This window comes from Panthera pardus, unplaced genomic scaffold (assembly GCF_024362965.1).
Source record: "Panthera pardus isolate Hobbes unplaced genomic scaffold, ASM2436296v1 HiC_scaffold_8, whole genome shotgun sequence".
Taxonomy (NCBI): domain Eukaryota; kingdom Metazoa; phylum Chordata; class Mammalia; order Carnivora; family Felidae; genus Panthera; species Panthera pardus.
The window spans coordinates 118977394-118991713 of record NW_026527013.1 but is presented as its reverse complement, the minus strand read 5'-3'; the positions used below and the strand labels follow the sequence as shown (position 1 = coordinate 118991713).

At 35.6% G+C, this 14320-nt stretch overlaps 1 protein-coding gene across 2 annotated transcripts in view; it reads right to left on the bottom strand.

Moving 5' to 3' along the window:
* The window catches only part of TAX1BP1 (Tax1 binding protein 1), an 89413-nt gene that overhangs the window by 42852 nt on the left and 32241 nt on the right, over positions 1 to 14320 (bottom strand). For both annotated transcript variants that reach the window (XM_019443678.2, XM_019443679.2), the window contains exons 6-8: positions 6214 to 6362; positions 6030 to 6120; positions 1809 to 1994 (exon numbers count right to left, since the gene is read on the bottom strand). In XM_019443678.2, the coding sequence (XP_019299223.2) occupies positions 1809 to 1994; positions 6030 to 6120; positions 6214 to 6362 (426 nt within the window). The remainder of the gene's footprint in view (positions 1 to 1808; positions 1995 to 6029; positions 6121 to 6213; positions 6363 to 14320) is intronic.

Sequence of the window (14320 nt, the reverse complement as noted above, 5' to 3'; positions counted from 1 at the left end):
TGGGTACAGTTTCTTTGGGGGGGTAATAAAAATATTCCTAAATTTACTGCAGTATTAGTTGTATAACTCTGTGAATACACTGAAAACCATTAAACTACACATTTTAAATGACAAAAAAAGTGCAAAAAAGTACGTATATAGCATGGCACCTATTTTTTTTTAAGAGTGTGTATGTATGCACATGCTTATTTTTGCAAAAAGAGAAGGATAAACTAAAAACTAATGGGAAATCTTTACATATGTGTATATGTAAAAAAAAAAAAAAAAGGTTTTTTTAGGAAGAGACAGTAAATATTTTTGTAATTATTTTCACTTTTGAATGATGCAACTATTTAACATATTCAAAACACAAGACTCAATCAAAAGATTTAAAGAATAGGGGCGCCTGGGTGGCTCTGTCAGCTAGGCATCTGACTTCAGCTCAGGTCATGATCTCTGGTCTGTTGAGTTTGAGGCCCACGTTGGGCTCTGTGCTGACAGCATGGGGCTTGGAGCCTGCTTCTGATTCTGCGTGTCCCTTTCTCTCTGCCCCTCCCCAGCTCTGCTTACTCTCTCTCTCAAAAATAAACATTAAAAAAAAAAACTATTTAAGAAAGAATACCTACTATTAAGTGTAAAAGAAAAATTTTTAAGTGACCATTTTGTAATCAATTTAATAATAACTGATGTAGGTGAGGATCATTAAGGGATCAAAAATACTGGGTGAAAAGCTATTGGCATTACAGGATGTTACCTTAATCTCAAAGTATTACCCTACATATTACTCGATAATCACAAAGAGGGGGAAAGCACCCATATAATGAATTCAGGCAGACACAACTTTAAACAAATGATATTACATCAACATTATGTGACATTTGGTATTGCTGCAAAATCATGTACAAGACATCATCTATTTAGGCTTTTTCTTGCCAAAAATGTATGACCTAAATCTAGCTTTGAGGAAACAATAAATAAATCTAGATTACAAACCATCTTCTCAGACAAGCCTGAATTCTTCAAAAATATCAGTATCATAAAAGGTGTATAGGGACCCTATTCTAGATTAGAGCAAAGAACACAACAATAATCAAATGAATGTGTGGATCTTTACCACCAGGTCAAGAAATTGTAAAGGTTATATATAAATATATAGTGGCGGCGGGGGGGGGGGGGGGGGGGTGGGTGGCAGCGGCCCCTGGGTGGCTCAGTCAGTTAAGCATCTGACTCTCAGTTTTGGCTCAGGTCATGATCTCGTGGTTTCTTGAGTTCTAGCCCTATGTCAGGCTCTGTGCTGACAGTGAGGAACCTGCTTGGGATTCTCTCTCTCCCCTCTCCCTGTCCTCCTCTCTCTGCCTCTCCCCTACTCATGCTCTCTGTGTCTCAGTTACAAGTTTTAAATAAACGCTTTATAAAAAATATATACTTGGGATAATCTGATTATACTAAAACTGTATTATGAATGAGTATTGTCAACGTTAAATTTCTTAGGTATGATCATGGTTTTATGGTTATACAGAATAATGAACCACAACTGTAGATAGGGAATACATGCTAAAATATCTAGGGTGTGATATCATAATGCCTGCAACTGACTTCAAATGACTCAGAGGGAAAAAAAGGTCATACAAATGGGGAGATAAAGATGGCAAAATATTTGAGGATACATGTTTTCGTTGTTCTGTTCTTCTAACTTCTCTGTAAAACTCAACTTTTTCAAAAGAAAAGGTTGGGAAAAGGGAAGATTAAAAATAAAAAACAAAGAATATTGCATACATTTAATAGACACAGGTTTTACAATCTTCAACACGTATCACAAAAATACTTACCTTACTTGAAGTTGTAAGCAAGAATGTCCTTTGCAGATTTTCCTTTTCAGCCAAACAGAACTGCAGCCTGCCAATCTCTTCTTTAAAATGAGTAATCATGCTTTCTTTATTCCCATCTAAATTCTTTAGAGTCTGGACCTCTGACACAAGCTTGGTATTTTCTATTTCGGTATTCTTCAAATGTACCTGTTAACAGTGCTTGAAAATGTCAAGAATATCCTAACTCCATAACCTAAATTACTCAAATTTCAAAATACCACTGTTTAGCCCAAATATGATCAAGTGATGGGAAGACCTACTAGACCAGGAGTCAGGAGACCCAAGTTGTACCAAATAACTAGCTAATATGTGGGAACAGAACATAACCTTTCTAAGATTTTTTGTTGTTGTAAATTTTCCATAGAGATTATATCTAAGGTCTAACAATATTACCTCATCTTTGAAGTTTTCTCCTTTGATTTTTTTTTTCCAATTAATGCTTTTTTTTTTTTTTTTTTTAAAGATTTTTAAGTTCTCTTTAAAAACGCAAATCAATTTGGTTGCTGTTGGGGGAACAAATTATTGTTATATAGTCAGATACAAAGGCATGGCGAGATTCTGGAAAACTAAAGGGGTACATTCAAGAACATCTTAAGCAATTCAATTTCTGGCTGGTGAGAAGTACTGTCATTTACTTCCTGTGTGCCTAAAAATATATTTGATTCATTAACTCAACTATATTAATTTTCCCAGGAACTTTGGCAGCAGTTTGCCCATTAACAGATGCACAAGTCAAATTCCATAACTGAAATTATAAAGAGTATAGATATCTAGTTTTCACTATAAAGAGTATCTTGCTTTGGTTAAGAGTACCAGAGAGAAATGAATTGACATACTTTTCACACTTGACTCTAAATGTGTGACTAATGAAACACTAATTCCTGCTCACAAGGATGGAAAAAAACTCCAGGGGTCTCTGGGTGGCTCAGTCAGTTGAGTGTCCAACTCTTGGTTTTGGCTCAGGTCACGATCTCGCTCACAGTTCATGGGACCAAGCTCCACATCGGGTTCTGTGCTGACAGCACAGAGCCTGCTTGAGATGTTCTGTCTCTCTCTGCCCCTCCCCACTGCTCTCTAAGTAAATAAACGTTAAAAAAATAATAAAAATAGCAAAGAATTCCAGATTTTCTGAAGATGTCACCAGCCAAGACCTTTGCAGCATCACTTTAGAAACACTATCTAATTTTCGTAATTACCAGCTCAAGTGTTTTATCAATTCCTCTAAATTCTGATAGGACAGGGATGGGTCATATGATCTAATGGGGGCTGAGGAGAGAGACAAAAGTAATCTCTCTGGTTATTTTTATAAACAATATGGAAAGGAAAGCATGTTTCTGAGGTTAAAAGTAGAACACGATGTCTTATCACACTAAATGGAGACTCCTTTCCATAAAAAAGAAAAACCACAAAACAAAAGTCTCTAAGGAAGAGTTTTACTTCCAGTTTTGGGGAAACACACAAATGAAATACTGTTTGGAATGCTGGGAGATTGGGGCAGAGTGTATTCAAATGAAGAGTTCAAAGTCACTTTGATCCCTACCGATAATGCTTACAGAAAACTGGAGATATTATCACACTATAAAAGAAAAAATCCCCAAAACACCTCATTCTTTCTCTTCCTTCCAGATACGAAGTCTTTTAGCAAAGGACTTGTCATTCAGGTGTAAAACAGACACAGAAAGTGAAAAAAAGCACAAGACCTAAGGGAGAAATAATTGACAGCTGTAAAGGAAAAATAAATTTTGGATTTGCCCTAAAATGTGCTTACCAATCCTCTACAAACACCACAAGTCCTATTCTAATAACAGAAAGAAAAGAAAGGCAGTGTGAAAAATGACCATTTTAAGGATAGGTCTTTTCTCTTTCCAATAACTTGTCCTGGTTATTATTCACTACACCTCTTCACCATCACTGGTTTACTTAGGATCTTCCCAAACCCTTCCCAATACTAACTAGTCTGCCTTCAGAATTCATTTTATTACTGAATTGAAGTGACTGAAGACATAGACATTGTATTTCTCTTATTATCTCCCACTGTGCTAACAAGAAAACGACACGGAAAGCACTTTATCCACAGAGAAATAATGCTCAGGTCTTTTCCTGGCAAAAAACCTGAAATCCTCTCAGTGAAATTCACAGTGACATTGAGTAAAAAATTATGAGATGCCAGGTTTTCACTTTGTTAAAAAATGCTTTGTAACTTTAAAAGTTTAAGCTGCATTTTTGGAGAGTGTTTGCAAAAACACTACGCCAACAGTAACCCAACTACATCAATTTCTCTAGGTATCTGTATTTCCCTTTTTCACAAAATCTTGTTCAAAAATCAAACATTACTTTGAGATATATATTCTTAAAGGGTCAAATCATAAAACCACCTACAAGTGAATCATCACTATTTTTCTTCCTGTTTTGAGAGTGACACACATGCACACACACACACGCTCTGGGAATAAGCTATTCAAGAAATAAAGTGAGTATAATCCATGGCATGTAAAACGTCCCCATCCATGCTCTCTGCTCTAAGTTGCATGGTAGATTCAATATTTTTTTTTTATCTTCCTAAAAAAAAAAACAAAAAAAACCCAACAACAAACCACCACCACCACCACAAATAAAAAGGAAAAAACCACTGGCAATACAAATCATATTCCAGTTTCTACGTGCAAATTGTAGGTCTCAAATACTAAATATATACGCACAGGTGTAGGGTTTTCTCTAATCAAATATATACCACAATACATAAGCAAGCCCTTTTCTAATCTAATCAAGAGACTGAATCTCTCCAAATAATACTGACTTAACTCAAAAAGTTCTTGAAATTCCTCATCTGGAACTGCCTTCAAGAACTGCTGAGCACCTGGGTGGCTCAGTCGGTTGAACTGACTTCAGCTAAGGTCATGATCTCGAGGCTCGTGAATTCGAGCCCTCCGTCGGGCTCTGGGCTGATAGCTCAGAGCCTGGAGTCTGCTTGTTCTTCTGTGTCTCCCTCTCTCTCTACCCCTAACCCAGTCGCATTCTGTCTCTCTCTCAAAAATAAGCAAACATTAAAAAAAAACAAAACAAAAAAAAAACTGCCAGGATAAGAACACTTAAGATAAACATGTCTCAATTTACATCCACAACATTATTGGTATTTAGGCTAACCATTCTATTTCAGAATCATTTAAAAATGAAGAACAATTTCAAAAGGTAATGATCTGTCAGATTTCTTAAATTATTTTTTAACGTTTATTTATTTTTGAGATGGAGACTGACAGATCATGAGCGGGGGAGGGGCAGAGAGAGGGAGACACAGAATCCAAAACAGGTTTCAGGCTCCAAGCTGTCATCACAGAGCCTGATGTGGGGCTCAAACTCACAGACCACACGATCATGACTGAGTGGAAGTCGGACACTTAACTGAGCCACTCAGGCACCCCAGAAAGATTATTTTTTAAAATGACATTCTCTGAAGATTATTCTAAAAGTCAAACTCTGAAACATAATGATCATCACAGAAATAAGTTAATGTTCTAAGATTTATATGTTCTTAAAGGGGAAAACAATTAGGTTTTATAAATTCTAATAAATAAGTATCTTGTTATAGTATTAAATCTCTGACTTATCATGTATTACCTGCTAAGCAACTAAAATACCAGCAAATTCCCTGAAAACTTTTAGGGACTATACACCATGGGGTAGTCTTAAAAGGTCCCCAAATCCTTTGATACTTCCTCTCTGCAAGAAGTGGAACTTAATTCCCTTCTCCTTGAGTGTTGACTGAACCAAGTGACTTGTCTTTAATGAATAAGACAAAGTAGAAGCACCAACATACAACTTCGCTGGCTAGGTCACCAAGTGCACTGGGACTTCCTCCTTGTTCTCTCTTGGATAGCTCACTCCAAGGGAAACGGACTGCCATGTTGTGAAAACATTCAAGCAGCCACTGAGGAGGCCACACAGCAAGAAACTGAAGGACATCCTGCCAAAAGTCATTTGCATGAGCCACCCTGACAGATCCTCTGGTTCCAATCAAGCCTTTAAGCTGACTGCAGCCCTTACCAACATCCTAACTGCAACTGACCAGGAGACCCTGAGCCAGAACCACGTAGCTAAGCTGCTACCAAATCCCTAACCACTAAGTTTTGGGATCACTTGTTACACAGCAAGAGATAACGAATAGAAATGGAAAGAATAAACTACCTTATAAAGTTCCTTCTCATCCTTTTCAGTCTTCAATTGACATTCCAGTTGTTCTCTTTCATACTGTGTCTTCCTGAGTTTATCCTTTAAACTGAATTAAAGTAACATTAATACAGACCCAAAAAAAACCTTCTTTAAAACATTTTTGGAACATAAAGTTATTTTTTAAAACCATCAGAAATACCTGTCTAATTCAGTTTCTTTTTCGATCGCTTTATGTGTCACTGACACAATATCTTCCTCAAGCTGGAGAGCTTTGGACGTAGCATCATTGTATCTCTTCTTAAACTCTTCATTTTCCGTTCTTAAACTTTGTGATACTTCAACAAGACCCTTAGAAACAACAAGGAGTATTTTGGGAAACGTAATTTCTAAGACAAATTTGCAAATCTTTAAGAAATCTGTGTATTCTTAAATTGTTAATCCCACATTTGTCCCCTCTAAAGTTTATAAACTAGATTAAAAACTAAACCTGAAACTGAAATATACATTCAACTTTTTATACACCAAATGAAACAATTATTAATTTCCTTTCCAGACTTCTCAACCACCAATTGTTGATTTCACAAACTTCTCCACCAGAGGGCAGGCAACAAAAAATGAGAGAAAACATTTTAAACTGGTCACTTTCATTTTTGACATCCTGTTTTTCAATGCTACTCCAGTGACAAATCAGGTTTCAAATGATACTACCAAGGTTAACAACTTATTACAGCACAGATCGCTAAGTGCCACTGATAATTATACCAAAGCACTAAGTTAAGATACATGTCTAAAGCAAGGTTCCTAATGATCCTGCCACTGTGGCTCAGAGGCCTGAACAAATACTCAAAGAAACTGAAATACAAAAGTAGTAAATGCAATTTAAAAAAAAAAAAAAATTACTTCTATTTAAAATAGAATATTCCACTTTGGACAAATAATTTAAAAGTTTAAAAAAATGTTAACACATCAAGACATTTGACTTATAAGAACTTGGTCAAGCTCCTCGCTAAGCCCAATTTATGTCTGTAAAATGAAGATAATAAAGCCTTTTCTCCCTCACTCTATAAAATCATGAGAATCAAATGTATCAGTGCATATGAAAGTACTGTTATGGAAAACTATACCTCAAAGAACTGATAAATTAAAACAAACTGGTTTTGTTAAAAAATACTTTTAAAACTTTCCACATATAAAAGTACCACCCATCTAGGCAACAGCAGAAGCTAAAGGAAAGCACCAGTCTTACAATTTAAATGTAACAAATGTTATACAGTATTTACAAACAACTTTTTCATAAAGTCAGCCAAATTTTTTTACTTATAAGGGAAATACCACTTTAAATATATCACTAAAATATAAAAATTGCTCCAGCCCCATACTGGGTGTAGAGATTACTTAAGAATATGAAAATTGCTATGTTGCATCTTCATTAAAAAGCTCATCACAATAACGGTCAGATACACTCTCTTGGTTTTATTTTTGCTCAAAGCAAATGTTTGTTTACTGAATCTGCAACATTAACTAAAGACTGTCATACAAAAAAAACTAAATGCTTGTCTGATTCCAATGACCACAGAAAGCAAATAATATTTATTCCCTCTGCCGTAAACTGCTGTCAATATCCAAGGATTCTTGCAAAATCTGACACATTTTTCATTTATTTGTCTTGCTCATTTATAAAGATAGCCAGAGAGGTTTCTAATAGCTGTGTTTTGTTTTCTTTTTTTTTAATTTTGTATTGCTGGTTTTACCAAATGCTCTTTTTGCACAGTAAATAGCTTACAGATTTAATCTAGGTATTTCTTCCTAAAACAAGGATTAGATTGCCTAGAAGCAAAAACTAGTTTCTGAATCTGTAACTAATGAAGTTCTATATCAGGTAAACAGCATTCTAAAAAATGTATGGGCCAAGAATCAGAAGATTCATAAGCAACTAAATGCAAAATATTAACTAACTGCTTTATCTATGAGCTAAGTTAACTCTACAGTGAGTCACAAATTAATTCTAATGTAACTTGAAGAGTCTTAGCGTCTTTCTCCAGTACCCATTAAAGCACCTAATAGCTTCTCAGCATCCATATGGATTTTCTAATGGCATGAAAATGCTTGAGATTCTTTTTCAGGCCTCTAGTTCCCATGTCTGAGTGAAGCACATAGCATCTCAATACGGCTAGGTCCTTCTTAGCATGAAAATGACATTAAAGTCTGTGGTAGTACACACAAACTAAAACTCCTGCTTTCTTTCAAAAACCAACTTTTTAAAAAAGAATTTAGAACACAATCTTTGAAAAGCACTTGAAATTTAAGATAAATATTCAGTCAATATTTGCAAATCATGCCCCAAAACATAATTCTAATATTAAAGTAAAACTTAAACAGATTAAGTCTGGTACACTGTGTACCAAGATAAGAACAATTACAACAATGGAGGCAAAAGGAGATTAAGGGATTTGGACATTTCAAATTCATGTAGCCGACTTCATCCCCTCCTCTGAGATTAAAGAATCTCTGCTACCACGAACCACTATTAGCAATTCCTTCAAGTCAACTCTCAAATATGAACCAGATAAAAATAAATAAATAAGTAAGCCAGCCACTTAGGTGGCTAAGCACGCACTAAAAAAATCTGAAGCAACAGAACATACTTATTCTCATGTTTAAAAAAACACCAAATTCTGATTACAAATGAATACAATCTGAAAAAAAAACAGATATAATATTAGGACAACTGGGGTGCCTGGGTAGCTCAGTGGGTTGAGCAACCGACTCTTAATATTGGCTCGGGTCATGATCTCACCATCATGGGATCGAGTCCAACATAAGGCTCCAGACTGAGCTTGGGGCCTGCTTGGGATTCTCGCTCCCTCTCTGCCTCTCTTCCCCCCTCAAAATAAATAAATATTACCCTGGACAACTATTTTGAAAAAGTATTCTGGATTCAAATGTATACAGTGGTAAAATTTAGTAAATTAGTACCTGAATGCTCTAAACAGCAAATTATTGGCAAATGGATTATGTTATTGGGGCCCTTGGGTGGCTCAGTTGGTTAAGCATCTGACTTCAGCTCAGGTGTTGATCTCAAGGTTCATGAGTTTGAGCCCCACATCAGGCTCTGCAAGGACAGCAGGCAGCCTGCTTCGGATTCTCTTTTCTCTTTCTCTCTCTCGCCCTTCCCCCACTTATGCTCTCTCTCTCAAAAATAAACATTTTAAAGGATTATGTTTTTTATGGAAATTGTTAGATTTTAAAATGAACCTTACTCATCTGACTTAATCTGGCTTTTCTCAAACACTCTGCTTCCTGAAATCAACTAAAACACTGAGCTATATACAGTTATCTACATAGAATATAAGTGCATCTTCTCTGGTTTCTAGAAACATACCAAAGATATAATTAACAATATTCAATAACATCTTCGCGGCATTAAAATGACAGGATAAAAGGCAAAATAAATAATAATTGGGCAATTCCTCTTTCATTAACACTGCCCCCATAAATACAACCTGTTCAGGTTACAGTTGGGTTATTTGTTTTTGTAAACTAATCTGAAATAAGTTATTTTAGCATGTTTATTTCAGTTTATTTTTTATTTTTGTTTTAGAGAGAGTGCTAGCAGGGGAGAAGGGCAGAGGAGAGAGAGAATCTTAAGCAGGCTCCATGCTAAGCTCAGAGCCCAACAGAGGGCTCAATCCCATGACCCTGGGATCATGACCTGAGCCAAAATCAAGAGTCAATGCCCAACCGACTGAGCCACCTAGGCGCCCTTCAGTTTATTTTAGATCTCTGAATTAAAATATCTTTAAAAGTTAAAAATTCATATAATCTCTTCAGTAACAAATTTATCTTGAGAAAAACTTATACTTTATTTGAGCAGCAACAACAAATTCACTTAAAAAAATCTGCATCAAGAATAACTATTCTTCTTTTCCAAGAAGACTACTTCTGTCGAAAATCTGCTAAGAGCAAATACACTTATATTCTACCTTTATAATACCAGATTCAGAGGATTAAATTTTTTGGTTAGAGCTAAAAGGGAAGCTAGCCTACAAATAAATTTATTGTTTAAGTTATTTCCTGAACACGTATACATTCCACAGACAAGTAATTTTTAATTTTTTTAACATTTTATTTTTTGAGAGACAATATTTTGTTTTTTGAGAGCTCAAAATTTTTTGAGCAGGGGAGCGGCAGAGAGAGAGGGATACACAGAATCTGAAGCAGGCCCCAGGCTCTGAGCTGTCAGCACAGAGCCCAATGCGGGGCTTAAACCCACAAACGCAAGATCATAACCTAAGCCGAACTCAGACACTCAACTGACTGAGCCAACCGGGCACCCCATCCACAGACAAATAATTTTTAAATTAGATTTCATGTGTATTTATTAATAAGGGAATATGAAAAAAAAAATAGGACAGTATAATTTTACTTACACTGTCTTTTAATGAAACTGAATGATTTCTGTGTATTCCATTATAATGCTTGTTACACATGGATATGTAACATATTTACACACAGATCAACGGAACAGAATCAAGAAAAGAGAAATAAACCAATGCATGTATGGTCAATTAATTCACGGAAAAGGAGCCAAGAATATACAACAGGGAAAAAACAATCTCTTCTCTAAATGGTGTTGGGAAAAGTGGACAGCTACATGCTAAAGAATGAAACTGAACTACTACCTTACACCACATACAACAAATCAACTCAAAGACTTAAGACCTGAAACCATGAAACTCCGAGAAAGAAGCTCCTTGACACTGGTCTTAGAATTTTATGAATTTGACACCAAAAGTGAAAAATAAAGAAGTGGACTACAGCAAACTAAAAGGCTTCTGCACAACAAATCAAATTATCAAAATGAAAGCGACTCCCAGGGCGCCTGGGTTGCTCAGTCGGTTGAGCGTCCAACTCCGGCTCAGGTCGTGATCTCGCGGTCTGTGAGTTCGAGCCCCACGTCGGGCTCTGTGCTGACAGCTCAGAGCCTGGAGCCTGTTTCAGATTCTGTGTCTCCCTCTCTCTCTGACCCTCCCCCGTTCAAGCTGTCTCAAAAATAAACAAACATTAAAAAAAAAAAATTAAAAAAAATAAATAAATAAGAAGTGACTTCCAAAATGGGAGAAAATATTTGCAAATCAACCATGTGGTAAGGGGTTACTATCCACAATTATTTTAAAAAGCATACAAAAAATACACTGAAGTACATCTTATTATTATCAACATTCAAGTTAAGAATATATTTTATGGTGGGGTGCCTGGGTGACTCAGTCAATTAAGTGTTCGACTTCAGCTCAGGTCATGATCTCACAGTTCATGGGTTCGAGCCCCGCATGGCTCTGTGCTGACAGCTCAGGGCCTAGAGCCTGCTTCAGATTCTGTGTCTTCCTCTCTCTCTTTCAAAAATAAACATTAAAAAAAAAAAAAAATGTATCTTATTAAAAAAACTCAATTCATAGTTTAGGCTCCAAAAGAAAACTACAAAACTTAAAGCCATAGTTTGTTTTAGTCCTATTTGAAAAACAAGACTCATTATTATCATTTGGTTTCCTGAGCCTCAGTTTTTAATCTTCTAATTTTCAAATACACAATGAATATACCTACAAACTATTCATTTTTTTAATTTTTTAAAATGTTTTTTCATTTATTTGTGAGAGAAAGAGCACATACATGCGTAAGCAGGGGAGGGGCCGAGAAAGAAAGAGAGACTCTGAGGCAGACTCCAGGCTCTGAGCTTTCAGCACAGAGCCCGACACAGGGCTTGAACTTGTGAACCACCAGATCATGACCTCAGCCAAAGTCGGCTGCTTAACTGACTGAGCCACCCAGGCGTCCCAAAACTGCTCATTTTTATGTAAGTCTAAAAAATGTAAAGTTAGGGTAAAAAAAGACTAATCAATACGATGGAATATTACTTGACAATAAAATGAAATAAAGTACTGATAATTATTATACTATGGATGGGCCTTGAAAACATTATGCTAAGTGAAAGAAACCAGTCAAAAAAGGCCACACATGATTCCATTTGTATGCAATGCCCAAAATACACAAATCCACAGAAAAAGAAATTTAGTTTAGTGGTTGCCTGGGACTGAGAGGAAAGGAAATAGAGAATGACCACCAACAGGTACAGGTTTCTTCTGGGGTGATGAAAGTGTGCTAAAATTAGGTTATGGAAATGACTGCATAATTCTATACATGTAATAAAAACCACTGAACTGTCTATTGTAAAGTGTTGGACTTTATGGTATGCCAGTTATAAACCACATTTCAATAAAGCTGTTTTTAAAAAAAGATCAATTAGATAAGCTCAAATCTTTAGTCCTTTCAGGCAAAAGTATAGACCGTCATTAAGAGTACTAGAAGGAGCCACACAGCCTGCCTCTACCACTTTACAAACTGTTCAATCTTAGGCAGGTTAAGTAACACCTCTGTGCTATCTTTGTAAAGTTCCTACGTAACAATGCCCACCTTATAGGATTAAATGAGTTAACATAAGTAAACACTCGGAACTGCACCTGGCTTGCATTAAGTATAATGACTTATTTTTATTAATTAGCCTATTATAGGAGAGAAAAATCTACACTTAGAGGTGAATTAGAAATGAATGTAAAATTATCCTTAATTATGAAAATAATTACTTTTTAAATCTAGGGTACCCATGAATGACAGAACATATACAGATCACATTAAAATACAGGTGAAATATAATATGTATTTTATAATTATTTATAGATGTTAGTTGGTTTCAGTTTTAATCTACTTTGTAATCCTAATTTATTCCTTTAAGCAGCCAATTACACAAAATAATCTAAAACATAATTAAACATAACATTTAAGCCAATCTGTTTTTGATAACCTTAACACATCCAATTCTTTTAATTTACAAAATAGGAGTGTTACTATTGGCATTTTATAATGAAAAAAGTCAATATTTATAAAAGATGAAAGTTTTTACTTTATAAACATTTAACTCAGTATTTGTCAGGTATTGAATGGCTAACAAGCTAATCTTATTTTATAAAACAAGGAAAACAATTTTTTCTATCATGAAGAAACTGAAGGGTACTACAGATCATTCTGTTCCACACTGTCCATTCTAAAATTTTAAGTGAAACTGTAGATGATACATCATAACAGCCCTTCAGATACTCAGCAGTACATACACCCAGGACCTCAAAGAGAAAACATTTAGAAGACAATTCTTAACAAGCATCAAGATTGTTTTTTAGAATTCACACCACAAAAGAGATTTAAAACAAGTGCCAAGAAATGTCATGGATTTTATAAGCCACCCAACTAAGGCAAGCGACTTCTAGCTGCCCAGCAGGCCTGCCTGATTAGAGGAAGACTGATTCCGGAGGTGGAAAAAAAAAAAATTCATTAAAAAGCCCCGTGATTAGAAAAGAAAAGGAACTATTTTTCCCTGCAAGCCCATTATTTCATCCCCAGAAATAAACAGGCAATTGCCAACATATGACTAAGATATTTTTTTCAACATTATATAAGTATCATTTCTAGAATCTGAGGAAAATGGCATGGATTTCATATTTAGATTTTATTCACATTTTGGTTCTTTCTCTAGATCATTATGAAAACTAGTAAAATAATAGCTACATGTAGTGAGAATCTATTTATGTAACAAACACTGTTCTAGGTCCTTTTTTTAATTACCATTTTCATAGTATAGAATACCATTAAAAAAATATATATATCACTTCTACCTGTTTCATCTTCCCAGAGTACAATACCAACACAAGAATAGTAGCAGGGAAGAAGTCCCCTCCAAGATTAGTGTCTGTCATCAAGACTTATGAGTTGCCATAAAAACTTCTGAAGACCTCTTCTGGATACAAGAGCCACAATCTCCTACAAATTTTATTTTGCTTCATTAATCCCCCGCCCTCAATCTACCACTTTCTCAATCTAAGTATGTCAGAATAAGCTCTCTTATAATAGTCTTATCTGTAGCACTTAACCCTCGTCATGTGGACAGCATTAACTCTCAGCTAATACTCCACTGAACCAGAGGCACGACCTGATGCACATGAGTAATCTCACACAATTGAAAGCCTACCATTCCACCATTCCTATTCTTCCAATCATCCATTCTTCCCTTGGATTTCAAGTTGATCAGATTTGAAACCTCAAAGGCCACATTTCAGGGCATTTTTGATCTTATGGGCCAAGTACATGCTGTGATGGGCCATTGTCATGAATATCATCTTCTATCTCACTTCCACCCCTCTAATTTGTTGTAATTGAGTGAAAGAAAAAAAGATTGGCATTCCACTTTGGAAAACCGACAA